Consider the following 27,799-nt stretch of genomic DNA (forward strand, 5'->3'; position numbering starts at 1 on the left):
GAGCCTGAGGTGCCCAGGTAGGTCTGGGCACACCAGGCTGGGACCTTGACCTCCGGGCCCGGAGCCCAGGTGCCGCCTTCAGCCCCGGGGGTCTGGGGTGCACAAGGGGGGCCTGGGGGTGCACAGGTGCACCTGGGCGAGGGCCCGGCCACTCACCTCAGCACGAAGTCGTGGCTGTCGATGTGAGGCCCGTACCAGGACTCCCTCAGGTTGCCCGAGTTGCCCACGACGGCACAGCGCCGGCAGCCCACAGACTTCTTCGCCAGCAGGGGGTCCACGTTGCCAGGCACCACGTGGAACAGCTCCTTGAAGGTGTCATTCAGGTCATGGGGCTGCTTCTCCCGCTGCAGCGTCTGTGGGCGCAGGACAGGAGACAGGTGGGCCTGGCTGCGCTGCCTCTGGCGGGGACATGGGGGTGGCCGGGGTGGGGAGGGGGCCAGAGGGGGGGCCGGGGCCCTGCCCCATGTCCAGTGACAGATGAATAGATTTGCAAATGTGGAGTACGCAGCCCGGCCATTGTGGCTCAGTGGTTGAGTGTCAACCTGTGAACCAGGAGGTCATGGTTCGACTCCTTGCCCGGGTTGCAGGCTGGATCCCCAGTGTGGGGCATGCAGAAAGCAGCCCATCCATGATTCTCTGTCATCACTGATGTTTCTATCTCTCTCTCCCTCTCCCTTCCTCTCTCTGAAATCAATAAAAATATACTTTAAAAAATAAAAAATAAGATAAAATGTGGAGTATGCATACAATGGAATATCACTCAGCCATAAAAAAGGGACGTTTGGATACATGCTACAGCGTGAGTGGACCCTGAAAACATGCCGAGACAGAGGACAAATTCCGCGGGTCCCTCGCACTACGTGAGGCTCCACGGAGTCACATTCATTGGCAGAGAGTGGAGCGGGGGCTGCCAGGGTCTAGGGGGCTGGGGCTGGGGGAGGGGAGTTGGGTACAGAGTGTAAGGGGGTGATGGAAAAGTGCTGGGTGCAGAAGGGTGATGGTCATGTGACACTGTGATGTATGCAATGCCACTGAGATGTGCACGGATAAATGGTCCAGAGGATGAATATTAGTTCATAACCATCAGAGGGAAGCCATCATCCAGAATTAAGCACCTGCTTCTGCTCAGACCTCCTGGGGCAGCTCCAAGCTCCTCCAAGCTCCTCTACAGGCAACCACCCGAGACCTGGCGACCGTGACCATCCTGACTCGGCCGGGCAAGGCTGGGCCCACATCCTGCCAGTCTGACAGGCTCCCAGGCCCCGGGGCTGCCGCTGCCGCCTGGGGCTCACTCCCTGAAAACCCCGGGGGGAGTGGCCGCAGCCAAGCTCCCCAGGAGGAACTCCCTCGGAGATCCCCACCGGGAGGGGCCCCTGTGCGCCCCAGCATTTCGAAGTGTTCGGGACCACAGTGCCCACAGAGAACCCACTGTCCTCATTTATATACAGCACGTCCTCAACAAGGAGGTTTTGTGTGTGTTTCAATCCTCACCTGAGGATATTTTTCTGTTGATTTTTAGAGAGAGTGGAAAGAAGGGGGAGAGACAGAGAGAGAAACATCGGTGTGAGAGAGACACGTTGATTGGTGGCCTCTGCACTAGGGCCGGGGATTGAGCCTGCAACCCGGCTGCGTGCCCTTGCCCAGAATCGAACCCGGGACCCTCAGTCCACATGCCGACGCTCTATCCACTAAGCCAAACCAGCTAGGGCAGTAGTTTTTGAGTGAATGAATGAATGAATGAATGGCCAATATTGTGATTCCTGCAAAGCACCTGGCAGGGCCCTAGGGGTGTGTACTCAGGTGCTGGGCCCCCTCCTCACCCCACAACTCGGCCGGTGCACTCACCAGCCACCATGAGTAGGTGTCTTCGTCCAAGAACGCGTTCTTCGCGGTCAGCAGCGGCTGCATGGACCGGTTGAACCTCTCGTCGAACCAGGCCGAGACCCCCTGCTCGCCGACGCAGCGGGCGCAGGTGCAGGGCGGGCGCGAGAAGGCCACCAGCTTCCGGAAGCGCTCCGAGAGCTCCAGGACCAGCTGCTTGGGGAGCCAGGCGGTGGTGGCCGTGGTGTGTGAGTAGCTCAGGAGGAAGGAGGTGAGGAAGATGAAGAGGACGAGGAGGGTGAGCACTTTGAGGGTCCTTCTCCTCAGGGTCACCATGGCTGCTTTCCCCACGAGGGTCCCCAGCGATGAGCTGCAGGAAATCACGCCCCACTCAGGAGGGACTTGGAAGCAAAATCCCAGAGATGGAGGCTCATGCACAAGGCGAGGCGTGGATGTCCGAGGTGGGGGAGGGCGGGGGGGGGGGCTCTCAAGGCTCGCTCTGGTCAACTTCACTTCCGCCTGGCGACGGTCACCCTCGGGCACCGGACATCACCCTGGGACACGCAAGGCGAAGGGGGTCGCTCAGGGGGGTGGGATGACTCTTCTTGCAGCAAATCTGTCTCTTGCAGAAAATAAAGGAGCCCGCCTCATCCGCGATCCTCGAACAGCCGATGACGTCTCTCCACGAAGCGTTAATCGAATGTAAGACCAGCAATCGCCTTTCCCATCCAAAGGGGTGGAGGGGCGATGAATCTCTGTGACGGTGTCGGGTCCCGCCGGGGGGAGGACCGGGAAGGCAGGGTCACGGTGGGGGACCGGGAGGCCTCTTTGTCGCTGTCCTCCGGGGAGGATGTGTGTGCCGATGCCCAGTCAGAGCTCAGTCTGACCACACGGCCATCAGAGTCGTGGCCGCAGGCAGTGGGCTTGACGCAGGCACCGAGGGTTGTCTGTCATCTGCCCAGAGAAGGAGGAAGAAAAACAGGATGAAATTCTATTACCTTGTTATGACATCCTGGCTGGTGTGGCTCAATGGATAGAGCGTCGGCCTGAGGACTGAAGGGTCCCAGGTTCAGTTCCAATCAAGGGCACATACCCGGGTTGCAGGCTCGATCCCCAGTAGGGGGAGTGCAGGAGGCGGCCAGTCAATGATGCTCTCTCATCATTGATGTTTCTATCCCTCTCTCCCTCTCCCTTCCTGTCTGAAATCAATAAAAAATATATTAAAAAAAAATAAAAAGCAGCAGTTAATCTGTCCACTTGAGCCAGATTAACCTTCCAAGACCGCTCTCTCTGCTTTCACCTGGCCAGCAGGGGGCACCCACCCCTCTTTACCATAGGAGCTGGTCCAGGGATGAGAAAGTGCCCTAATCCCATCCAATCAGAGGGAAACACCTGACTTTTGCAGGAAGGGAAGACAGGGCTTCCTTTTGCTCTGGTCTGTGTGAGGCTGGGACGAGGAAGTCAGGGTCATGCTGGTCATTGTGTGGGTTCCTCGCAGGAGGGATGGCTGGGCAGGACCAGACAGAAGGCATTAAATCCCTGATCCAGCCGCACCTGCAGCCCACCCTACGCTCTGACCTTTCAGGGACATGAGACAATAAATCCCCTTTATTGTGTAAAGCAGATTACTTGCAACTTGAAGCAACACAACTGAGCCTCAGCCCACACTTACTCCTGCCTCTGGGCTCCGGCCAGGCCGTCCCCGCTGTCCAGAACAGCCACCCGACCCTGCTCGGGTCACACTCATTCTTCAGGCCCGAGCTGGCGCTGACGCCCAAGGGGAGGCCTGCCCAGTCCTGGCGTCCGCTCTGTTTCCGCATCTGCCTCCTTCCTCCCGGCAGGGGGCTCCAGGAGGACAGGAACTCGGCCTCACTCTCGGTGGCCCTGTCCCCTGGCACACCGTGGCATCGAGGAATGCAGACGTGAATGAGGGAAAGGCAAGGGCTGGCAATTCAGAGATCTGAGCGAGAAAGCACGGACTACGCCCAAGGATTCTGCCTGTGTGCTGTGTGACTGTGAAGAAGCTACCTAGCCTCTCTGGGCCATTCCTTTACCTGGAAAAGGGGCTGATAAGAGAGATTCTGCTCACTCTTGGGGCTGTCAATCAAGCAGCCACTCACGGCGCACGTGCTGGGCGCTGTGTTGGGCTGGGCCCTGGGTTAGGAGGTTGAGATCCAGCATAAATGATTCTAAGGTGGGAGCTCGCTGAGCATCTGGGAGGCCCAGCCTTTGGGAGAAAGGAGGCTGGAGGGCCTGGCCAGTGGGGGAGGGGAGCAGGTGTGTATTTGGGGGGAGGGAAGCCATTCCCGAGACCAGGCTTTCTCTGGGGGACGGAGCCCACTGCGGGGCTGAGCTGAGCAGTGAGTGACAGGGTCTCCCTGCATAGGCCGTGGTGATGAGCGGGACCGTGTCCCAACACCGAGGGCTGAGACGAGTTCACTTAAACAGATGCCTGTGAGCGCGCTGAGGGAATGAGACGGGATGACGGGCCGGTTCCCCGCCTCCTGGCTGCCGTGAGATACAGATGCTCGCAGCAGACACTGGGGCAGAAGGGTGAGGCTGAGCTGCAGAATCGGGGAGGGGGGGCGCTTGGAGGAGCACGGCGACACCCTCCTCCCTCCATCCGGCACGACCCTGTGGCACCATCTCCCAGGCCGGGGTGCCCACTGGGCTCCCACCCACCAGCAGAGGCGCCTGGGCTGGTAACAATTAGCGCTTTCGAAAGCCCTGGAAGGAACTACAGTGGAAAAGCAAGAACGCCCCTGCACCCCGCCCCGGGCCGCAGGGAAGAAAGGAGGCGTGCGTGACTTCCCTGTTCTCTATTAAGCGGGGCAGCCCGCCACACGCGGGGAGCGCCAGCCCTGGCTCCCTGGCATGGAACCTGGGCCAAGACTCCAAGGCCAAGTTCTCTGCTGCCAAGTGAGCCACGCCTCCCCAAACAAAGAGGGGGCGGGGGGGGGGGGCTCCCTGTCCCGGCTGCAGCAGCAGTGATCAGTGGTGACAGAGAGAGGGCGACAATGAGCTGCCACTAGGAGAACTGTGTCAGTGGAGCAGGCATGGCTTGGTGGCTGAGTATCCGCCCCTCAACCAGGAGGTCACGGTTGATTCCCGGTCAGGGCACATGCCCAGGTTGTGGGCTCCATCCCCAGTGGGAGGTGTGGGACGAGGAAGTCAGGGTCATGCCGCATGCATCCTCTTCTGCTGTGTCGGGTGCATTTGAATCGCCTATTACATCCATGTCAGTTCTTGTATCGTTCAGGCCTAGCATTTCCACCTGAGTACTTTTTGTCTACGTGGTAGTTTTCCAGTGAAATTCCCCATCTTGTCATCTATCTTCCTGCAATTAACTACCACAGGTTATTTTAAAGTCTGCGTCTATGCCTGTGACATTGGGGTAACTTGTGGGTCTGTTTCTACCGTCTGTTTTCTCTCTTTGGCCATGTGGTCTGGCCTTGGCGTGGTACATGCGGACACGGTGTAGGGCAAACATGCAGAGGCTCTGGCTGCGGCGGTCCTTATTCCGGGAGGAAGCCGTTCCCGCCTGGCGGGCAGGGGGAGCAGGGGCACATGACCTTGGTCCCCGTGATGGTCAGGATGATTGGGCCTGCACCTTAGTCCCTGGGGATGACCGGGTATTTCGGGTTTGTGCTCACTGAGAAGGCCCAGCCCTTCTCAGAGCCATTCTCGGCGCGTGGCTGGGATGCCTACCAAGGCGGCTCTTCCTTGCCTGCTGTGATCTCTCTCTCTTATCTCCCCTGCCGCCCTGGGAGATGGCCAAAAGCTCCGTCTAGTCTTTGGGCCTCGCGGCGGCTGCGTTTGGCTTGGTTCTTAGGCTCCGGATCCAAGCACCTTACGTCTTGGCAGACGCCTTCAGAGAAAAGCGAGGTGCAGCACAGTGAGTCTCCCCTGTCTTCCCGCGGGGCTGGGTTCTCCGATCTCGGGTTTCGGCTGACCTAGACATCCTGCACTCGGCTTCTTATCTGCTGTGTTTGCCTCCACCGCCTCGTGAGGCCGCCCGAGACGTGGCCTCCGTTTCGTTTCTTCTTCCGTGAGCGTGGCACCGGCCTCGCTGCGCTGCACCAAGGACCTGCGTCCGACCCGAGTCCCTGCAGGGGAAGCACTGAGGTGCCTGGCACGTCGCGAGTGCCCTGAATGTCGGGTTTCCTTATGAACTCCTTCCAGTGGTTTCCCTCTTCCCTCGAGCACGGGGTGCCCACGAACACCCCACCCACCCTTTCTGCCCCACTTGACTGACAGATGTGGAGGCTGAGCTCAGAAAGGGGAAGAGACTTCCAAGGGCACAGGGCGAGAGGGCTGCCAGAGCTGAGAGGAGAGCGGCCCCAAACTCCAGGAGAGGAGAAGCCGCCCTGGTGTGGCGCTTCCCCGGGGAAGGAGCCAGGAAGGCACGTGGGCTGAGAGGGAACGAGAGGCAGGCAGAGCTGGAGGGGGGCCAGCTGCAGCCAGGGGTGGGTGCCCTTAGGGATGTCCCGTCCCTCATCTGGACAATGGAGGTTCAAACCGCCCCTGCCTCTGAGGCGGCCCCGCTGAGCAGGGTTAATCCATCCATCTGCTACCGGAAGGACAGACGCCTCATGGAGGCTCTCTCTCTGCCAGCCATTGTTCTGGTCACACCGCCGGGGCCCAGGACAATCGCCGCTGGTGCTGGGTTTTATCTCTGTCTTTCAGAGGCGGCCACAGAGGTCCAGCAGCCAGAGAACTGCCAAGGAGCCGGAACTCCAGCCCAGGCGGGGCCCAGCGAGGGTGTCCCGTGGGGCTTGTCCCTGCCCTGAGCCTGGCCTCTGAGGATTGGGAGAGGGATGGGGACCATCCCCACGCGGAGACGGGGGCGTGAGCCCTGCACGGGGTTTGCGTGCGGCCCAGCTGAGGGCCTGGCACCGCCCAGGGTGAGCCCTCCTCTCCTCGTCCGGTGCCCTCTCCAGCTGCGCCCCACCCGCTGAGTCACCCCGAGCCCCGCTGAGTCACCCCGGAGCGGGTCTCTGTGCTCCTGCAGCTCAGACCCGGACAGACGGGCTCTGCCTCCCTCCTCCCAGCTCGGGAAGGACCAGCTACAGATGCAGCCACACAGGACCCTCCAGAAAAGAGCGTCGGAGAGAAGCCCACCAGGTGAGGGAGCCCGAGAGGGGGCGTGGCAGTTCGCACCTGTCATCCCTGCTGGCCAGGGACCAGCTCCAGAGGGAACACCAAGGGCCCTGGAGATACAATGGTGGTGAGCAGGTGACAACGCAGGGAGAGAGAAGGCTCAGTGTAGGTGGCCGTGGAGACGGGGGCTTTGACGGCGATGGGAGAGAGCAGAGAGAATGGGGTGAACCAGGCAGCTCCCCAAAGTCCAGGTGGCGGCGCTGGGGATGGGGGCGCCTGGCACAGTTACGAAAAGGAAGGTGCCCTTCAGAGCGGCCGCGGTGGGTGGGGGCAGGTCAGGGAAGCCTGTAGGAATGGGCACGCCGGGGTGAAGGCAATGGGGAGCCACTGATAGTCCGTGAGCAGCCGATGGTGATGGCACGGAGGCTGGACTGGAGGGGGTGCACAGACACCCCTGGAGTCGGGCCCGCCTCCTTTGGGGCCTCAGTGTCCCCACTCCTTCCTGCGCAGACTTGACTGTCTGCCACGCCCCCACACCTGCCGGGGCTTGGGAAGAGCCTGTCTTGGGCTTGCAAGCCCTTCTCTCCTCACCTGGCCCCTCTCGCTGGCTCCTGTGCAGACAGCACAATGAGGCTCAGGTCAGGCTGTTTGGAGGAGCGCCCCGAGGAAACGCGATTAACGGGGATCAGGGTCCTATGACAGGAGCTGGAGACGAAGGCCTCAGGTTCTGAGTTGCACAAAAGGAATTTAAATCCACCAATCTCCTCATGCGTGTGGCCTGAGGGCGCTGCATGCAGACATCCAGGCAGCACTTGAAGCGTGAAATGTGGTCAGGAATTTTGCTGGCTCGCCCAGGCTGACAGCTGCCCCAGGGGAAGAAAGGGGATGGCCCTCATGTGGGGGTGCAGAAACCATGACAAAAACAGACCATCCAGAACCCCACCCCAGCCGCCTCGCACCTCGTGTCATTAGCAGGGGCTCATCACCTAGTGCTTACAGGACAGAGGGTCAGGCAGGCGCAAAGACCTGCTCAGGGTCACCATGGGGTCAGCAGTGGATGGAGGCAGCTGACGCAGGTCCAGGTGTAAACTGGGAAGAGGATGGGGGAGGGGGCTGCAGTTCCAGCGCCGAGGAGCTGTGTGATCTTGGGCAAGCGACCTGAGCACACCACACCACGCATGGCCCTCGTGTACAAACAGAAACTCAAGTACACGTGCCGAGGAGCGCCAGCGAACGCAGGCCACCGTGAGAGCTCTGGCCTGGGTGAGGGCCGGCTCCCCCTCTGTACTAACCCATGAGAGTGGCCGTCCCCGTGTACTCAGCCCCGAGGGAAGCTCTCGGAGCATGTCTAAGGGCGTTAGTCCCGTGAACTCACGGAATTGACCAATATGCCCATTTTACAGATGGGAACGTGGAGGCCGAGGGCCTACACTTTGTAAGGAGTGAAGCTCAAGGAGCCCCAGCTCTTCAGGGGAAGTGTCCACCTCTGAGTCTCAGCCTGAGCTGGTCCCACAGCAGGAGCCCTGGCCGGAGCCCACCACCTCCCCTGCCTCCTGTCTGACTCTATTTTCTATGCCTTTGCTTTCTCTGCTCCAGCGACACCGGCCTCACGCATGACAACCACGGGACCTGGGCACAGGCCTCCAGCTTCACCCAGAATGCTTTGCACACAGATAGTGCGGTGTTCTTCACTTAACTCGGGATGCCAGGTCGCCGGGCCACGCCTCAGAGAGACTTCCCCTGAACCTTTTGTACCCGAAGCACAATGAGCAACCCCTCCCTGCACTTCCCCTGCTCCGTTTTCCCACATATATTCACGCTCAGCCGAAACGATTCTCCGTGCCACGCGGCTCCCTGAGCTCAGAGACCGTCTCCTGCTCTTCGCTGGGCTGCTGGCAGAGTGAACTTCCATATTCTCTAATAATCACCGGAAAGGGAGGTATCGTCCCGTTTTACAGATGAGAACACGGAGGGTAAGAAAAGTCCAAGCCCTGACCGGTTTGGCTCAGTGGATAGAGTGTCGGCCTGAAGACTGAAGAGTCCCAGGTTCGATTCCGGTCAAGGGCATGTACCTTGGTTTCGGGCACATCCCCAGTGGGGGGTGTGCAGGAGGCAGCTGATTGGTGTTTCTCTCTCATCGATGTTTCTAACTCTCTATCCCTCTCCCTTCCTCTCTGTAAAAAAATCAATAAAATATATTTTAAAAAAAGAAAAGTCCAGATGCCGTAATCTGCCTCGCCTCACAGTGACTGGGTGTGAGGCCTGGGGTTCAGATCCAGCCTCCTTCAGTGCCAACCGACCGACCGATTGTCGGAGCGGCTCCTCCGAGGGTCTCCCTGCCCTTCGCATGCTCGGGTGAGCTAAGAATCCAAGGCACCGACTGGTCTTCATGGGGATCATTGCTTAGGGCTGCGTTCGCAGCAAGAAGTCACGAAACATGAGGGAAAGGCTTGCTTTCGGTTCGCTGCACAGGGTGGATTCCCCCAGCTCAGTGTCCCTGGTCTATGTTGCAAACCATCACGTGTGCCGGCATCTGTCTGGGCCCCGTGGCTGGGCCCCGAGGACTCCGGGGCAAAGAGGGAGCCGACACAAACCTGAAGCTCACGCTGCCGGCTGTGCCGTGAGTGATCAGATCCCTGGTCTCTGACCCAGGAGTCTCATGTCTTCTGCCAACGCCGTGAAACACAAACAGGCGAACTTCAGTGAGAAGAAAGTGAATCCCGGACGGAGCCCTTTTTCTGTCCTGTTTCCCACATGTTGAAGGATGTTACTATCAATACAAGGTCCTTGCCGATCGAGTGACCTTCCTGTCCCAGCCGGTGAACCTCACGTCCCACGTGCCACCTTCCCCAGGAACTTCCCTGTTCTCTCCCCGCCCCCCACTTCCCCAGAACTCACAGGAGACTCCGATGTGTTCCGCGAACTGGGCCAGAAGGAAATCTGATTTGATTTTAACAGGGACATTAGCCTTGGTTAGTAAACATAGAACATATTAAACCAGTGAATCTGGGGCAGGCACTGGGGAGAACAGAAAACAGAGAGAGGTGAAAGTGTCTTGACATTTGCATGTTTATGGCTGGAGAGTGAGCGCAGCAAGAACTCTCTGGAATTCGGCCAAGTGGAGAATGCGGCCGGGTGAGCCCGACCGTGGAGGGTACAGACTGTGTCTTATTCAGTTTGGCATCCCTGGCACTGTGCCCTCGGCCTGGCCCCGCCCGGGGGCTGCTTCCTGGGCACACGGACAGGCGGGTAGCCCAGAGGTGCTGACGGAAGAGGGGCTCGCTGGTCGACCACCGGGCGGCCGCCTGTTCCTGGGGGAGGGGGCAGGCAGGCAGGCTGAGTCCAGGGGGAAGGAACTCTGTGAGCGTTCCCCATGGCAAACTTCCAGGCGCTTGCTGGCCGGGAACCAGGCAGACCTGCTCTCCGGTCATTATTTTTCCAGCCAGATGGGGTTCAGTTAATGGAAGACTTATTGACGCCTTCTGGGCCCCGGGGAAGGAACCTGGCCGGGCAGCCACAGGTCCCAGGTCAGGAAGAGGTGAGAGTGGCAGGGCGGCTGGGAGGCAAAGGGCTGGGCGTTTCAGCATCACGGAGGGACTTAGGGGGGGCCACACTCTCCTGCTGCCTTTGCCCCTTGGGGAAACCGAGGCTCAGGGAGGAGATGTGACCCGCCCACGGTGGCAAACGAGTCTCTGGTGGCACCAAGACTAGAACCTGGGGATCTTAACTCCCAAAGCACATCCCTCCACCCCCAGCACGCCCAGCCTGGGGGCCAGACAGGCACCGAACCGACACAGACGGCGGGAGCAGTAGGTTTACAGCTGTGAGTGTGCAAAACCGAGTTACTCTCGCATTATTATTATTATTGTTGTTGTTATTCCACTGTCTCCCACACGAACAACTGTGAGCCTACATCGCCCGCTCCGTCCCTGGGGGCAGAGGCAGCGACACGTGCTCCCAGCACAGGAGCGGAGGTTCTCGCTGGGCTGTGCACAGTGGAAGGTGGGGGCCTCGGTCCGAGCCGGCCTCGGGGTCCTCATGTGGAAAATCGGACGATTACAGTAACAATCTCACACCAGCCCTGCCCAGGGCCTCCCCGCCCCCCTCTATCCTCTGGAGCCTGTGCTGGGAGGGGGCGCCTCCTGGCTGAGCCCCGTTGCCCCCCGCGGAGGCTGAGCAGCTCGGCCGTCCTCAGGGAGGGCAGCGCGGAGCTCAGCCTGTTACACACTTCCCTTGGCTTTTGCAAAAACAACAAACTAAAAATACTGCAAACCACACCGTGCCTCTGCGCAGCCACCCAGAAGGCGGTGAGCACGTGTGCGCCCTGCCGCTGGCTCCCCCGTGGCTGGGCAGGATGTGGGGCACCCAGTGCAGGAGGGGGCACCGGGACGGCTGTGGGCCCTCCCAGTCTGGTTCCCAGACAGCCTGGAGCCCGGAGAGACCGCCCTGGGATGGTAAAATGGCCTGTCAGCTCGTTCTTGAACCCGGGTGTGCAGGAGGCTCGGGGTTGGTTCTGACCAGGACACCCAAGGGCGGACGGGGTTGTTTTTCTCAAATGTCACCCACCCCCTTCCCACCTCTCTGCTGCAAGGGCTCTGCCTCATCAGCTACACGATCTGCATGGGCATCACCAAAGGCTCACTGCCTTCCGGCTGGAAGGGGCTGCACAGCCTCAACGGTACCTGCTCCGCAGCCCAGGGTGGTTTGGAAACCAGAGCCCTTCACACACCACACCCACAGCCCCTGCCGGTGGCCCCAGAACGCCACACCCACTCCCAGTCCCTGTCCCATGAGGTGCCCCTGCAGACTTCAGAGACCAACAGGCCGTTAATCTGCAGCCCTTCACCTAGGGGGGCGGTTCCTCCTCTAAGATTTCTCAGAAACAGCTTCTAAGAAACTTTCCAGGAGAAGAGTGGGTTTGAGATGGGGACTCGGGCACTCTTGGTGACGGGCAAGGGGGCGTGAGCGGCAGGGACAAAATACAGTCAGAGACGTGGGCGCCTAACCGGAGGATGGGGGGCCCCACGCTGCTCCCATCTCCACGGGCTGCCCTGCTCCCCTTCCTACCACGAAGTCAGGGGCCCCACTTTCTCAACCACAAAGAATCACCCTCCACAAAACAGCCTGCAGCTGCAGCCTGCACACCGCCAAGGGGGCAGAGCGCCTTTCTCCTCCGGTCCGGTCCGAGGTGGTGACTTTGAACGCAGCCAAGGGGGCCCCTGGGTTAGCCAGGACTTTCTAGTGATCCGGTGAGCACCCCATTCCCTGAACACTGCCCGACCCTGTGGCTTAGACAGGATTTCCTAGTCTGGGAGCCACTGCGACCAGTGCTGGGGAGGAGACACCCCACAAACGCCATGTCCTGGGGCCCCACATGTGGGGGAAAGGGGAATGGTCATTTCAACACAGTTCCCAGCAGACAAAGCAAGGCAATTGGTTCTGGAGCCAAAGAGAGCTGGGTTCAAATCCTAGCTCCGCCACTTACCAGCTGTGTGACCTCAGGGGAGCTCCTTAACCTCTCTGAGCCTCAGTTTCTTCATCTGAAAAACAGAAGAAGAAAAAAGCTCAGCTGCATCGCAGGGAGAGGGCGTGCAGGTCTCGCCCGAGAGCCCGCAGCGCGCTCAGCCCAGACTCCCAGGGCAACGTCAGGGCTCGCTGAGGCGACAGCCCCATCCTCCGCCGGGAGGAGACAGCGGCACCTGCACCAGGTGGGAGTCAGGGGACCCGAGCCTCGGGTTCGAGCCACACACCATCAATGAAAGCTCTGCAGCGCGAGCTCTTGCGGACCACTTCCTGCCCTGGGTAGGTCGGAGGGGTGTGCTCTAGTGCGGAGACCCTCCTGCTCCTGCACCGGCTCACCCCGAGGCAGCTCAGCTTCCCACTGGACAGAGGAGGAAGCGAGGTTCAGGTCCCAGGGACCATGTGTCAGGGCGGAGCCGTTCCCCGCCCCCCTCCCGCAGAGGCCTGTGCAGGGGCGGGAGATGCTCAGAGAACTTGTTTGAGGTCAGAGAGGCCCTTCCGCCAGCCTCTTGGGGCTTTCGCACGAGCAACCGGAAGCCACTGGTCCTTCAGCAAAGGCTCACGGGGGCCCAGAAGCTGACGGGCCCCGATGGGGATGCTGGTGACACACCGGTGATCAAGTCCAAGTTCTGGAAGCTCACACATCCAATCAAACAGAGCAGCGGCATTCCGCACACAGCGGGTGGCAGGGAGGCAGGAGTGAGCCAGCCAGGCAAGGACAGCGCGGGACCAGAGGGACCAGAGCGTGGGCAGGGGGGTCAGGGGAAAGTGGGCGCGGAATCACAGGCGGCAGGAGCCGCACTCAGCCCGCAGGCGGGGCAGGGCCCTGGGAGCCTGAACGCTGCGGAGCCACAGGGATCACGTGACGGGATGAGGTCAGCGAGGGAAGTAAGGCCGATCATGTCACCCGGGAGGACAGTGGCTTGTCACCCAACCACTGAGCAAAGGTGAGAGGCTGCTCTCGGGGTCCCTTTCTAGTCACGTCCTCTGGGCTGGCTCTGCCCCTGGGGAAGCCGCTGCACCCCTGTGCGCACAGGAGCGCCCCGGCCGACACCCCCTTTCAGTGTCAGAGGGTAAGCCTCGCGGAGAAACGCGCCGGTGGCCTCCTGGACCCAGCTCCGCCTTCCAAATGCTTCTCTGGGCTTCCAGGTGGAGGTGCCGTCAGCCTCGGACAAGCAATGACGTCGCGGCCCGCACTGCCTCTCGCATCCACGCAACCTGGGCTGCGGGAGGCGTGGGGAGCACCCGCTGCTACAGGTGGGCTTCCGGAGGGGCGCCCGCTGTCCTGGCAGCTGCAGTCCTGACACGTCCTTGCTGGGCATCGTGAAACGGATGCTGAAAGCGCCTGGAGCGTCCGTCTCGTCCTCCAGAGAGTGGGGACACCCGTGACCCTGAGAGTGGGTAGGAAGGTGGCTCCCACCCTGGCCGGTGTGGCTCAGCGGATAGAGCGTCGGCCTGCAGTCTGAAGGGTCCCAGGTTCGATTCTGGTTCAGGGCACGAGCCTGTGCTGTAGGCTCGATCCCCAGTGTGGGGCGTGCAGGAGGCAGCCAATCATTGATTCTCTCTCATCATTGATGTTTCTATCCCTCTCTCCCTCTCCCTCCCTCTCTGAAATCAATAAAAATATATTTTTTAAAAAGGTGACTCGAAGACACGGCACGTTCCGGGCACAGTGTCCGGTCTTCTCGTTACCGACGGTGTCATGTGACGGGCTCAGCGGCCCTCAGCCCAGAGGTGGCCACCAGAGCTGGGAGCAGCAAGAGGACACAGGACAAAATCCATCACCATCGGGAAGGACCGGGGACGGAGTTGGACTCCGAGGGGACCGGGCTCCAGTTTTCTTCCTGAGTCCTCACGCTGGGTGGTTCCCGCAAACAACCGGGGACCTTTTCAAACAGGATGTGAGGAGGTAGACAGGGAGCTGCCGCTGCAGCCGCCACAGAGGGCCCAGGAAGGAAGCCCTGGTCCGCCCCCTTTTTAGACACCAGCACCGTCAGCCAGCACCCGAAGGAAGTCCCTTTGATGTATTTGCACATGTTGGCAGTGAATCCTCATCTCGGGGCTTTTAAAAGAGGGACAAACACGTTTGGGAAATTCTCATCGAGCCAAAGCTGACCAAGAACAGAAAAGCAAGGTTGCCTGGGTTCGGGGAAGTGCATCTGCGTGAAGTGTGTGGTCCTTGTGAAAGCGGCAAGATGAACACAGCGGACTTGTTCTGGTCACTAATCACAGGGTGACTGTCCTCACTGAACACCTACTATGTGCTGGGCCCTTCACATACAAAAGCGAACACATACTAACTATGATAGGAGCATAAACACTTTATGTGGCTCAAGCCAGTCCAACCTCCCCAACAGCCTTGTATTAGGTGCCCTCGGTGTCACTCCCTGGGCAGGTGGGCCCAGAGAGGTGCAGTCATTTGTCCAACGTCACACAGCAAGTTGATGGCGGAGTCGATCCCTGCGTCCAGGTTGCCAGGCAACCATCAGGGCTGAAAGCGTTAGCTCAGCAAATGCACACCCGGACCTCCCTGGCCAGCGATAGTTTCCTGCCCACCGTGTGCGAGCCGTCGGCCGCAGACTGGCAGCGCGTCACCGTCTGGCCTGCGCCACGCTCCCGGTCCGCCTTTCAGTGGAGCCATCCCAGGGTCACGTCTGGTAGCACAGCGGCTGGACAGCCTCATAGAGGAGGGTCCCAACGCCCCAGCCTGACCCTGGCCTCTGCCATTACAAACTGTGTGGCTTCTCTGTCCCTCGGGGTCATGACCTCCCTGGCGACTTTTGTCAAGTCCCCAAATTTCAAGCCTCAGTTTCCTAATCTGTCCAGAGCTGCACTAAATCAGGATAAGCTGTTGCCTCGGGGGATGTTTCGTCTGCGGCATACAGCAGTGGGCGGGACTTCCAATTAGCTGTCACTTTTAAAAAGCAGGAAAACCTCAAACAAAGATCTGGCCTCTGGCCTCGCTCCATAAAGGAAGGGAAGGTCCAGGAACCCTGGGCTCGCATTCCCCATCGCGACAATTCCCGGGGTCATCTCCTTTGGTCAGAACCTAGTCAGTTTTCCAGTTAGCCCCAGGCCCCACCACTCCCTACTGCCTTACCCAGACCTCTCTATCCATTGGTGTTACCCTGTGTGACCCCTGGACTGGGTGCTCTAAAGGTGTCCTCTGCTCCATGATTTTCCTGATGTTCCTCACATGCCCCTAGGTGCTGCCCTGCCACCCCCCGGGGTAGGTAGTAGAGGGCCACCACCTTGAGGCTGAGCCCTCCAGGGCTGCCTCCCGCCGCCCAGCGGAGGGGAGAGGCCTGCCGCTGCCAGGGTCCCGATGGCCTGGTCAGCAGAAAGATGATAGCTCCGCAGTGCACCCAGCAGGCCGCGCGCTCCCCGCGCTGAGGCCTCCTATAATTACCTGCCGCGTGTAATAAAGCCGCATTTAGAAACCTTAGAAAGGCCCGGCAAGGAGAACTTTTTCCTGGGTAATTTCCTGGTCCTAGAATTTCAGGTTTGGCCAACGCATCATCTGACAGTTTACTCTCCTCCAGCGAGGCTGACACGATCCGTTCAAGGTCCCACTGTTTGCCCAGCGCTGCGGGAGCCGAAAATAGAAGTGCGGGCTGCAGCCCCACCCTGCAGTCACCCTGGCGTCCTCCCAGGCCGTGGCCGCCGGTCAGGCCAAGAGACAGTGACAGAGCAGGACTGCAAGGGCCCTGCCCCCGACAGCCACCGCTGCTCAGCCCTACTGCGCGCCCAGCTCTTCCCATAAATGACCTCAGCGAGCTCCCAAGTTTCGCCCCTGATGTGCAGGGGAGCGCGCTTTGATCCCAGGATGTGAGACTCCACAGCTGGGTTTGCAAAGCGGACCTTAGCCTGCTGGGCAGCCTGAGGGGCACAGAAAGGCAAGCAAGGGTGAACCCTGGGTGGGCGAGGGCCAGGCTGAGGCTCCAGCCAGCCCGGGGCTACCACAAAAGGCCACCCCAATGGGCACCAAACCCTCTTCCAGGAAGGGGCTCGCATGCAGACGGGAGAGCTGCCCAAAGAGGCTTGTCGTGTGTAACGGCAAACGCCAGCGAGCTCGCAGGCCTCCACCGCGGGGACACCGCTCAGGACCTCACGGTGCTTGCAGTATCTGCTACACGACAGAAAAGGCTGCGTCGCTAAGAACGCTCATGCAGAACAGCACACGGGGACACCTGCTGTGCTGTGAACTGGGGATACCAAGGAGACAGCGCCAGAACCAGAGTTACCGCGTTAGCAATCCAGGAACCGAAAGACAGCAGCAGGAAACACCCACAAATGCTAAGGGAGGTACTTTCCAGGAGGGGGCGTGTGGGGGGACACCCCTTTCCCCCGGGGCCTTTACACTTCTCTTTCTCTCTTCTGGTTTTTTTGGTTAATCCTCACCTGAGGATACTTTCCATTGATTTTTAGAGGGAGTGGCAGGGAGGGCAGAGATAGACATGGATGTGAGAGAGACATCGATTGGCTGCCTCCCATCTGCACCCTGACCAGGGCTGGGACGGAGCCTGCAACCGAGGTACGTGCCCTGGACCGGACTCAAACCCCGGGCCTTCCGTCTGAGGGCTGACCCCGATCCACTGAGCCAAACCGGCCAGGGCTACACTTTTCTTTCTTTTCAGGATTTTCTTCAGTGGACAGGGCTACTTTTATGATTAGAAAATAAAACTGCCATTAAAACAACAACAACTAAAAAATGGTGGCCTGTTAAAACCGCCGCTAGCACCCAGCACTGATCAGGCCTCCCGGACCGGGACCCAGCGCACACCCGGGCTGTGCCGGATGAGACAGCCTCGCAGGACTTGGGCTGCCACTTCCCGAGGCTCAGGCTCAAAGCCGAGAGGGAACAATGGAAATCAACAGAGAACCGCAGCATGTGTGAGGGTGCGGACAGCAACTATCAGAGAAGAAAGAGAACAGCCGGCTTCCCGGGAACAAGGGCTCAGAAACCCCGTCCCCAGACCCCAGGCTCCCGGGGCCCCGCCCAGCGGCAGGCCTATAGGATCCAGCCTCTCACCCAGGAGCCCAGAGAGGCTTCGCCTGACTTTCCACGTGGCCCCGTCTGGCTGGACCCCCTAGCACTGCCCCTGTGGGGACATGTCCCAACGTCATAAACATGAGACGCCACCGCTGAGAGAGGTCACTCAGCCTGCCTGCGAGGCTCAGAGAGGTTGCCCACCTTGCCTGAGGCCACACAGCCTGCTACTCAGGGACAGGGCAGGAAAGGGGGCGCAGGCCTTCTGTGTGACCACCCCTTCCCCCGGAGGCCTTTGCCCCTCACCGCAGCTGGCCCATGAGCCCACCCCTGGCTCCAAGAAGCCCGGGTTCCAATCCCGGCGGAGTCCGTGACGGCGGGGTCTTGCTAGTTCACCCCTAGGAGCTCCGGTTTCGTCAGTGAACTGAAGGCAAGCCTCACACTGACCCAGGGGGACACAGCGAGCCCGGGCTCCCGCTAGCACAGGAGCAAGCCTGTTACTGCTGCTGGCGGTCCCCTCTGCCCCTGGAGGGAGTCCTTCCCTGGTCTCAGGATGGGACCTCAGTGCACTGTCTCCCTCCCCCCTCCTGGGGACGGCCTCCTGCTCTGTCCCAGCCCAGCGGGGGGTGCTGGGAAGGACGGCTGGATGGGAGGCCAGGACGGACGCTCAGGAGGACAGTCGGCTGTGCTTAGGCACCTGGCAGCCTGTCTCCAAACCCTGCTTTCCGGCGTCACAGAGCCGGTTTCTGGCCAATGGGGCTCAGTTCGTGCCTAATTCCAAACAGGCGGCCTGAGCTCTGCCCCCACCAGCCCCGTTGCTCCCTGCCTGCTCCCGGGCCCCAGCGAGCATCAGGGGCCTCCTGGGGGGGGGGGCAGGCTAGAGGGGAGCTGCAAGGCCTCCTGGGGGAGGTGGGGTGCAGCCCTTCCTGGGAGGGGGCTCAGTCCCTCAGACACCTCAAGGCCCAGACTGGGAGGTCCACTTGGCTTTCGCCAGGAAACAGGCAGCCCAGCCGCCCTGGTGCTCGCCCGTCACAGCCCATGTCACGTCTGAACAGCTGCACACACGCCGCTGGGCCCTCCACGCCAAGAGACAGTTAGCCCCGCGGCGAAGCACGGGGCCTCGGAGCCACGCTGACCACGTCTGAATCCCGCTCTGCCCAGTCCTTGCTGGCCCCTGGGCAGGTCTCCTCACCTCTCCGTGCCTGCCCCTCCTCTGTAAGGGCGACGGCGGTGCCGAAACCAGCCCCGACCTCAAAGCGACCCTGTGCGGATGGGTCGGAAGTGCACGCAAAACACCTGGAAGAGTCATATCAGATCACATCAGCGTGGCCCCCGCCCGCCCGTCCCGCTGTGGCCACTCGCGGGGACTCCCCGCGGTGGGGTCCCCCGCTCCCGAGGTAAGAGGTTTGGGACCACTCAAAACGTATTTGTTTGGGGGACATTTTTGTTTGTCGGTGTGTTTTAAATCCTTGCCAAGGATTTTCCATTGATTTTTAGCGAGAGTGGGAGGGTGGAGAGAGAGAAACATCGGAGTGAGAGAGACACAGGGATTGGTTGCCTGCCACACATATCCCGACAGGGCGTGGGGATCGAACCTACCACCCAGGGACGTGCCCTGGACCAGGAGTAGAACCTGCAACCCTCCAGTGAGCAGGCCGACGCTCTAACCACTGGGCTCGCCAGCCAGGGCTATTGGTTTCCAATGAGGATTGAATGAGTTATCACCAACCCCAGCTTCGCAGATGAAAACCTGACGCACAGAGAGGTGAAGAGCTTGCCCAGGGTCACCCAGCCTGGGAGTGGCTGAACCAGGACCCAGACCCAGGCAGCGTCCTCCGGGCCGGAGCTGGTAACCAGCAGGCACCGCCCCCTGGAGCCTGCATGGAGCTGATGACCCGGCCCAGCTCTGAGGTCTTTACAGACATGGCAACTCTCCCAGCTCTGGGGTCTTCTGGGCACCACAACCCCCGCCCAAGATCTGGGCTCCAGCAGATTGTTCTAGACCAGTGGTTCTGAACCTTCTGGCCCTTTAAATGCAGTTCCTCATGTTGTGACCCAACCATAACATTATTTTCGTTGCTACTTCACCACTGTCATGTTGCTACTGTGATGAATCGTCATGTAAATATCTGATATGCAGGATGGTCTTAGGCGACCCCTGTGAAAGGGCTGTTCGACCGCCAAAGGGGTCGTGACCCACAGGTTGAGAACCGCTGCTCTAGACCAAGGGGCGGAGGGATGATAAGAGCTGATGAAGATGTGTAAGGCCCCCCAGCCACGCAGAGCCACTGAATCCACGTGGAGGCCTCCCTGAACGGCTTGACTCATGTGCCCTTCGCTTCAACCAGCTCACACCTTCCTTGTCATCCGGACAAAACGGCACCCGCCACGCGGCCGGGGACCTCACTGCTGCGGGCTCCCGAGGTAACAAGCACGTGTCAGAGAGAAACAGAGAGCGCGCTGGGACTGCCAGGCAACGGGGAAACCGCGGCCGGGGCCTGCGATTCCCGGGCAGAGGGACAACAGCGGGCACCCCGGCCCGGCCCGGCCCGGCCCGGGGCGCAAACAGCCCAGCGTCGTTTCCGGGGCTTGCAACACCGCGCAAGATGCCAGCGCGGCCGCCAAGGAGGAACCACGATGCAGCCTGCAGCGGAGAGGAGAGGGTGGGGGGCACGGAGGCTCCCGGGCAGGGCAAGGGAGAGTGAATGAGGAAGCGGGGGCAGAACCCACATTTGCTGAAGGCGCAGGGCATGGTGAGGGCGGGGCCCTCGGAGGCCTCGCTGGGCTTCGTGCTCAGAGCAAGTCAGCGGAGGATCAGTCGCATCGGGCCTTGCAGCCTAGTTGCCAGGGGAGAAAGCCGAGGTTGGGAGAGGTGAGGCTCACCCAAGGCCACCTGAGTTCTGGCTCCTGAACCCGGATCAGGCCAGTCCCAGGCCCAGGACAACCGTCCATACACTGTCCCCTCCTGGCGAAGGGGCTGCTGGGAGAGAGGGTGAGGCCGCTTTCACCGGGTGGGGCTGGGACCCTGCCTGCTCTTCTCCAGGCCCCAAGCCGAAGGAGGGGTGTGGGCTGTGGAGAAAGCCCTGGATTAGGACCGGAATCCAATCTCCTCTCCTCTGAATGCTGTGCGATCTTGCACAAATTACGTAGCCTCTCTGGGCAACACTGTCAGCTGGGGGAAGGGGTGGAGTGGATGAGTTTGACCCACCCTGACTCCCTCCAGCTCGGAGTCCTATGTGATGCACGTCAGCTTGGCACTGGGTCATGAACCAAGGCCCCGGTGTCGGGTTGCTGGGCTCAAATCCCGACTGTGCCCGGAAATGGTGCCCCTGGAGGAGGGGGTTGGGTTTACTGCCCGGGACCCCAGAGAGCCCACCCGGCCCGAGCCCAGCATGGGGTGCTGGCAGGGAAAAGGCAGGGCCTTACCCAGGTCATGAGGCTCAGAGGTTCACGGATTCATCCCCATATCCTGGCTGCCCACCCCGTGCCAGGTGCGGAGCCGGGCACTGAAGCTCTATGGGAACACCATCACACCGGAAAATACTAACAATGACCACTGCCCGGCTCTAGACTGGCGGCTCCGAGGGCAGAGCCTCCTGGGCCACGGTGGCGCCATGAGAACACGCTGCCACCAGGGGGCAGGCCCGCGCTGAGGGCGATGGGCCTCGGGGATGGCCTCCCAGGGAGGTGGCCTGGGAGTTGAGTTCCTAAGGGCAGCAGAGGACTTGCTGGGTGAGGAAGCAGGCAGGGGCACTCCGGGCCTAGGACAGCCCGTCCACGGACAGTGCAGGCAGAGGGCACATGGGGGTGCCCGGGAGCTCCGAGGGAGCAATGGACAGGCCAGGCAGCAAAGGCTTCTGGGGCAAACCTCGTGTGTGTGCGGGTCCTCAGCCTGACGGGACAGGGCAGCCAGTACACCATTGCCAGGGTAGACGGAGTACATACAGGCTGCCGGGCCAAGGGGACCCAGCCCTGTCTTGTGGGATTGAACATGTCCCGTGGAATGTAGCATGTCCCATGGGATCTAGCCTGTCCCGTGGGCTGTAGCCTGTCCCGTGGGCTGTAGCCTGTCTCGTGGAATGTAGCCTGTCCCATGGAATTGAGCATGTCCCATGGAATGTAGCATGTCCCGTGGGATGTAGCATGTCCCGTGGGATGTAGCATGTCCCATGGAATTGAGCATGTCCCGTGGAATGTAGCATGTCCCGTGGGACGTAGCCTGTCCCATGGAATTGAGCATGTCCCGTGGAATGTAGCATGTCCTGTGGGATGTAGCATGTCCCGTGGAATGTAGCCTGTCCCATGGGATCTAGCCTGTCCCGTGGAATCCTGTCTCGTGGAATGTAGCATGTCCCATGGAATTGAGCATGTCCCGTGGAATGTAGCCTGTCCCATGGGATCTAGCCTGTCCCGTGGAATCCTGTCTCGTGGAATGTAGCATGTCCCATGGAATTGAGCATGTCCCGTGGAATGTAGCATGTCCCGTGGGATGTAGCATGTCCCGTGGGATGTAGCATGTCCTGTGGGATTGAGCATGTCCTGTGAGATTGCGCATGTCCTGGGATTTAGCATGAACTGCAGGGATCTGACAGGTGAATGCCAGGCAATGTGCTGAGCACCAGGGATGGGCAGGGAGGCTGTGAGCTTCTGAGTGCCAGGCAGCCGCCTAAGGACACCCACCTGGAGTGAACACACGGCCGGCCGCCCAGCCAGGAGGGTCCCCCTTTCGAGAGCCTTGACTAAGTGGCCATCAGAGTGACCCCGCTTCGCCCACTCCGTGCCCTAGTTCCCCTCTTATGTTTCACATTCTCCAGCGAAGGGAAACTAGGCACCCCCCCTCCACCCCATAGGGGCAGAACCCCAGCCCAGTGTGCCAGACTCCCTCTCCCTCACTTTATCTCCCCCCCCCACACACACACACACCCTCGTGTGACCCAGGGAGTGCTATGCACCCCTCCAGGATCTGTGTGAGGAATAAATCTTGGTTTGTGGGGGATTAGTCCCCAAAGTTCCCTGGTGGTTATTTCTGAGGTGCAGCTACAGTCACGGTAAGAACCACGAGGGCTGGCCCGGCCTCAACACAGACTGTGGCCGGGGAATGTCGGGAAGGGGGGCGTGTAAGGCTGTCAGTCATCCGGCCCGGGCCCAGGTGAGTGCCGGCACCCCTAGAGGACGCTGTACAGAACACACTTGCCGCCGGGGTCGCTAAGCGTTCCCACGTATATTAACAGGTTAATCCCATGCGGCTGGTGCTATCGTCATCTCTTGTGTCCGTTTTGCAGATGAAGAGAGCTTAGGTGGCTTGCTCAAGAGGGCACAGGAGTGGGATTTGAACTCGGGCCATCTGTCTTCAGAGTCTGCGCTTGCAAAATTACTCTTAAAATTACTCTGGGATTCGCAGAAGGTGGGGGGTGGGGGGGTGGGGATCTTGGCGAGGCCCAGGTCATGGTCAGCCCTGTCCCTCCTGCTATGGAATCTGGACTCTGGCCCAGGGCCATCGGTGACATAACCCTGAAAGGCGGACAGACACAGCTGGGCGCCCTTGGGGAACAAAGATCACTTCTAAATGCCAGTTGTCCATCAGCCAGGCGTGACCAGATAAAAACCAGGGTCTTGAGGGTGACTCGATCAATAAGGTTGGCTTCTAGAGGCACCTGGGAAATTTCCATGCCCCTGGCAGCTCTCTGTGCCTGGGACACTGGCACTGCCAAGGCCTCTGGGTCCGGCCGCCAGATAACCGTGACGTCCACCCGCCCCTGGAAGCCAGCGACTTCCCACGTAATTCCCACTAGTCAGGGGCTCTGAGCCTTTCCCTTAGGCCAGTGGTCGGCAAACTCATTAGTCAACAGAGCCAAATATCAGCAGTACAACGACTGAAATTTCTTTTGAGAGCCAAATTTTTTAAACTTAAACTATATAAGTAGGTACATTGTTATTAACTTAATTAGGGTACTCCTAAGGCTTAGGAAGAGCCACATTCAAGGGGCCAAAGAGCTGCATGTGGCTTGTGAGCCGCAGTTTGCCGACCACGGCCTTAGTGTCAAGTAAGGAAATGACCACAGCTAACACAACAATAGCCATTGGTGCAAATAAATCAAAGCTATTACTTTTTTAGGGGGGTCAGATTGGCAAAAATAGAATATGTTTTTATGTATGGCAGAATTTTTTAAATTCCTTCTTATAAATTTTTAAATTAACTAATTAATTAATTGTGTTTGTGTGTGGCAGAATTGTAATCGTTAGTCTATGTGTGCCATGAGATGTAAAAGTTTGAAATCCGCTGCTGTAGGCAGACACGTTCCCCCATCTAGCAGTTGGGGGCGCCCTGTTCCCACCCTCACAGCCCACCCCAGTGCCCCCAGAGTGTGGCTTGGCTATAAATACTACTAGTGGTGTCGTGTCTATATTTAGCGAGCATTTACTATGTGCCAGGCTCGGTGCCCAGCTTTGTGAGTCATCGTCTCATTTAATCCTGACGAACCCTGGCAGGTGGGTGCTATGATCGTCTCCTTTCTCCGTCACCAACGGGGAACCAGTCACGCAGCCACGGAATACCTGCCCAGCTCCGAGAGCTGCAGAGGCGCCCGGGAGGCCCGCCAGGCTTGTTCACTCAGGGGCCCACTCTCTTGAACCCTCTACAACTGGGGGCCCACCGCCCCTGGTGGGTGGGACCGGCCCCATTTCATCAAGAGAACAAAGTCGGCATGAGTGGCAGCCCTCACCGAGCCCAGCACTGCGTCTGTGCGCACAACCACCTCGTTCATGTGTCTGCTTCGCCACTGAATTACTAACATCTTGAGGACATAGCTCTGTCTTATCCTTTTCACCTCCAGTGCGTGGCCTGGTGCCAGGGACCTGGGAGTGTTTGCTGAGTGAGTGAATGAGTGAGTGAGTGAATGAATGAATGAATGAATGGGAAAGAAGGAAGAAGAGCCTGAACTGCCGTCTCCTCTCTTCCAGAGAAACGACCCTGCTCCGACCCTGCGGCCCTCTTCTGAAAGGTTATCAGCTGCAGAAATTCCACCAGCTCCCACTGGGGCCCACTCTATCTAAACTGTCAGGACTCCTCTTATCTCATCGGAATGCCTGGGTCCCGTCTGCTTCAGGGCTAGCTGATAGCAGGCATTGGGGGAGGAAACGTCCGAGTGTCAGGGAGAGTGTTCAAGCCTGGAAGGATGTTCGGGGACAAAACAGGCCTGGACAGGCCTGGTCTCCAGGCAGAGGGGGCCAGGCATCCCGCCTGTCCTTTGAGCAGCAAGCCCCCTGTACCTCCCCCATCACAACCCCTCTCCCCCTCACTGTTGATCTCTTTTCAGCATTGGATTGAGTCCCAGGAACACCTCCAGGACCATCACACCTAAGCTGCCCCCTCTACTCCCGCCTGCCCAGCCCTGACATTCATACCTATTTTGTCCCTCAGCCTCTCCCCTCCCCCACTCCTTGCTAGGATGTGAACACTCTGGGTCTTTGTCTGCCTAGAACAGTGCCTGGCACATAGAAGGAGCTCAGAAATCTTCGTTGATGCATGAAGCTAGCATTCATCAATACGAATTCTGCATCTCCCCTGGGAGCTGGGAGCTGGGGACACAATGTGTTCCAGGTAAAGCCTGTGCTGGACAGAACACCTGTGCTCACCCAGTTCTGAGGTGTCATCCTTCCTGTGCTTGGGGTTCACCCAAAGTAAACCCCCATCCCATCCCTGCACCTTTCACCCCATCATTCCACACTTCTGGGACTTCCAGACGGCGTATCTTTAGCTCATTCTCTCCCTCTCCTCCTTTCTTACCTCCTTGCCTCTCTCTTCAGCCCCCGGGACCCTGCGGCCATTGTGGGGGCCCCACATGCCTCGTCTGCCTGGGACTGGGACGGGCTTAAGCTCACCTCTTACCTACCTGGTTGCATATGTAAAACTAGTGAATCCCAAGGCCCTAGTGGCTTGGTTTCTACATGGACTCACATACAGAGACCACAGGTCGGCTGCCCAAAGAGATCTTAAAAGTAATTCCATTTTTATAGACAGATAGGGAGGGAGGGAGGGAGATAGATGTCCTCACCAATAATCATGTAGAATAGATCACACACACACACACACACACACACACACACACACACACACACAATCTTCCGTTGGGACCAGACTGAACATTCTAGGTTTTGCGCCCACACGGTCTCAGTGGCAACTGCCACGTGACAGCCATGCCTGAACCGCTGAGCGTAGCTGGGCGCCAATTAAACTTTATTTACAAAAAAATGTCCACGTCACAGCTGTTTGCTGACTCTCCCTCCAGGACACACCCGAGGGCATTCAGGCCTCCTGCATGGCGGGCGCTTGTCACGGAGGATGTCCCCATGCAGGCCAGTGCTCACCAGTTTTCATGAGAGCTCCCTTTCCCTTTAGGAAAGAGAGGCCTACGTTCCTCCCTGAGGGAGAAGGAATTCCCTCCTTAGGGACTATCCCACGAGAACAGGCCAAGTTACCAAGAGACCACGCAAAGTGGACACGTCTGTGCCCCCACCAGCAAGATCCAAGGGAGAAACCAGAAAGATAACACCTCTCACCCCTGCGGGGAAGGTTCGTGAGTCATTTATGTGCACGAAACGGGGCCACATACCCAGCCTGACGAGCTCGGGGAGGCCTGTGTGGCGGCCTGGCAACCTCAGAGGCTGCAAGTAACCGCATAGGATGGTATGAAATGTAAACGTTCTAACGAACAGCGGTTTGTGGCGGGTAGTCCTGTCCTAGGGCAGTGTTTTCCCTGCCAAAGGTCCATCTACACACTGACTGAGCCTGCCTGTGGTCTTTTTGCCTCCAGGATAACACACCTGATAACAGGCCTTTGCCAAGACAAAGTCATTTCCCTTTTCCCCGCCCCTCCCAGCACAGGCTCTGCTCTCCGGAGACCACAGGTCATGGTTATCATGATCACTGTTGACTGCTAACTTCCTGCACCCCCCTGTGTAAGTAAAAGATGCATGTGTCTATCATTTCACTTTTTACCCAATCCCAGAAGTGCCCCCCTTTGCTTCCTCCCGCCTCCCTAGCCTATCACTAATGGAGTCCATGTCACCCATTTACATCTCCTCTTTAAACTGTAATGTATGAGATAGGTGCAGAACTGCCATTCTCCGGAGCATTCGCTCAATCCGGTGAGGTTTTGCTTCTGGGAAAGAGTCCTCAGTTTGGCTCAAATCAACTCACAAAAACTCTCTACAGGCAGGACCGTTTCTTACGTTGACATGTACCTCAGTCGGTGGAGGGACTGTCCATCTCGTCCTCCGACAGAACGGTCCTGGCCGCAGGCTCAGCGCGTCCAGCCACCGCAGCCCCTGGCGATGCCGGTGAGTCCTGTTGGCATTTCCAGGTCAGAAATGTTGAGTCTGAAGGTGGGACCCGCTGGACGGAGAGAAGAGAAAGTGTGCGTGAGTTTGGACGCTCCGTGCGCCCACTGCCTTTTGAAGGTGAGTCAGGTACACAGGCACTCACCCACTTCCCCGCTCGCCCAGGACTTCAGACATCACGCATTTCCTAAGTAAACACCTGTTTTTCCCACACACAGACCCAGTGCCAGAGGCAGAACGGTGAGTGAATCATAACCAATGCCCTCAAAGGGCTCAGCCAGGCGAAGAAAACAGACAAGGAGCCCGGCTGGTGTGGCTCAGGGGTTGAGCATGAACCCATGCTCCTGGAGGTCACGGTTCAATTCCCGGTCAGGGCTCATGCCCAGGCTGTGGGCTCATTCCCCACCCAGTGCGGGGCGTGCAGGAGGCAGCCGATCAGTGATTCTCCCTTCCTCTCTCTGAAACTAATAAAAAAAAAAGAGGGGGAAAAAAAGAAAACAGGCCAGTAGACAAGTCCCTGGGGGCCACTGGGTCACAGGGCTGGGAGGGACATGCCGGAGAACCGAAGGAAAAAAGACCAACTTGGTCAAAGGAGAATCTGAACAGGAGTTAGTATTCTACCCGCTTCTCCATCAAAGCGCCAGTGAGATGCTGTTTGGCAGAAAGAAAAGGCTGGGAACGTGTCTCCAAGGAGCGAGGATAAAGGAAGGTGTGAAAGCCTGGCCGGCGTGGCTCCGTGGTTGAGTGTCGACCTATGAACCTGGAGGTCACGGTTCGATTCCTGGTCAGGGCACAGGCCCGGGTTGTGGGCTTGATCCCCAGTGTGGGGCGGGCAGGAGGCAGCCGATCCATGATTCTCTCTCAGCATTGATGTTTCTGTCTCTCTCTCCCTCTCCCATCCTCTCTGGAATCAATAAAAAATATATTTAAAATGTCAAAAAAAAAAAAGAGAAAAAGATGCGAAAAAGCATGAGATCCGGGTCAGCACTGACCCCGCTGAGGCCAGACGGGAAGCGGCTTTGGAAGACG

At 59.1% G+C, this 27,799-nt stretch overlaps 2 protein-coding genes across 5 annotated transcripts in view; one reads left to right on the forward strand and one right to left on the reverse strand.

Moving 5' to 3' along the window:
• The window catches only part of CCN4 (cellular communication network factor 4), a 967,918-nt gene that overhangs the window by 140,749 nt on the left and 799,370 nt on the right, over positions 1 to 27,799 (forward strand). The gene's annotated exons all lie outside the window — the stretch shown is intronic.
• The window catches only part of ST3GAL1 (ST3 beta-galactoside alpha-2,3-sialyltransferase 1), a 52,613-nt gene that overhangs the window by 8,437 nt on the left and 16,377 nt on the right, over positions 1 to 27,799 (reverse strand). For 2 of the 4 annotated variants that reach the window (XM_059672347.1, XM_059672348.1), the window contains 4 exons: positions 26,675 to 26,825; positions 12,407 to 12,461; positions 1,846 to 2,775; positions 157 to 353 (listed from right to left, as the gene is read on the reverse strand). In XM_059672347.1, the coding sequence (XP_059528330.1) occupies positions 157 to 353; positions 1,846 to 2,157 (509 nt within the window). In that variant the 5' untranslated portion in view covers positions 2,158 to 2,775; positions 12,407 to 12,461; positions 26,675 to 26,825. Of the gene's footprint in view, positions 1 to 156; positions 354 to 1,845; positions 2,776 to 3,153; positions 3,277 to 12,406; positions 12,462 to 26,674; positions 26,826 to 27,799 lie in introns of those variants that run through there. The other 2 variants (XM_059672350.1, XM_059672349.1) reach the window with 2 other exon arrangements.

This window comes from Myotis daubentonii, chromosome 17 (assembly GCF_963259705.1).
Source record: "Myotis daubentonii chromosome 17, mMyoDau2.1, whole genome shotgun sequence".
NCBI classification, from domain to species: Eukaryota; Metazoa; Chordata; class Mammalia; order Chiroptera; family Vespertilionidae; genus Myotis; species Myotis daubentonii.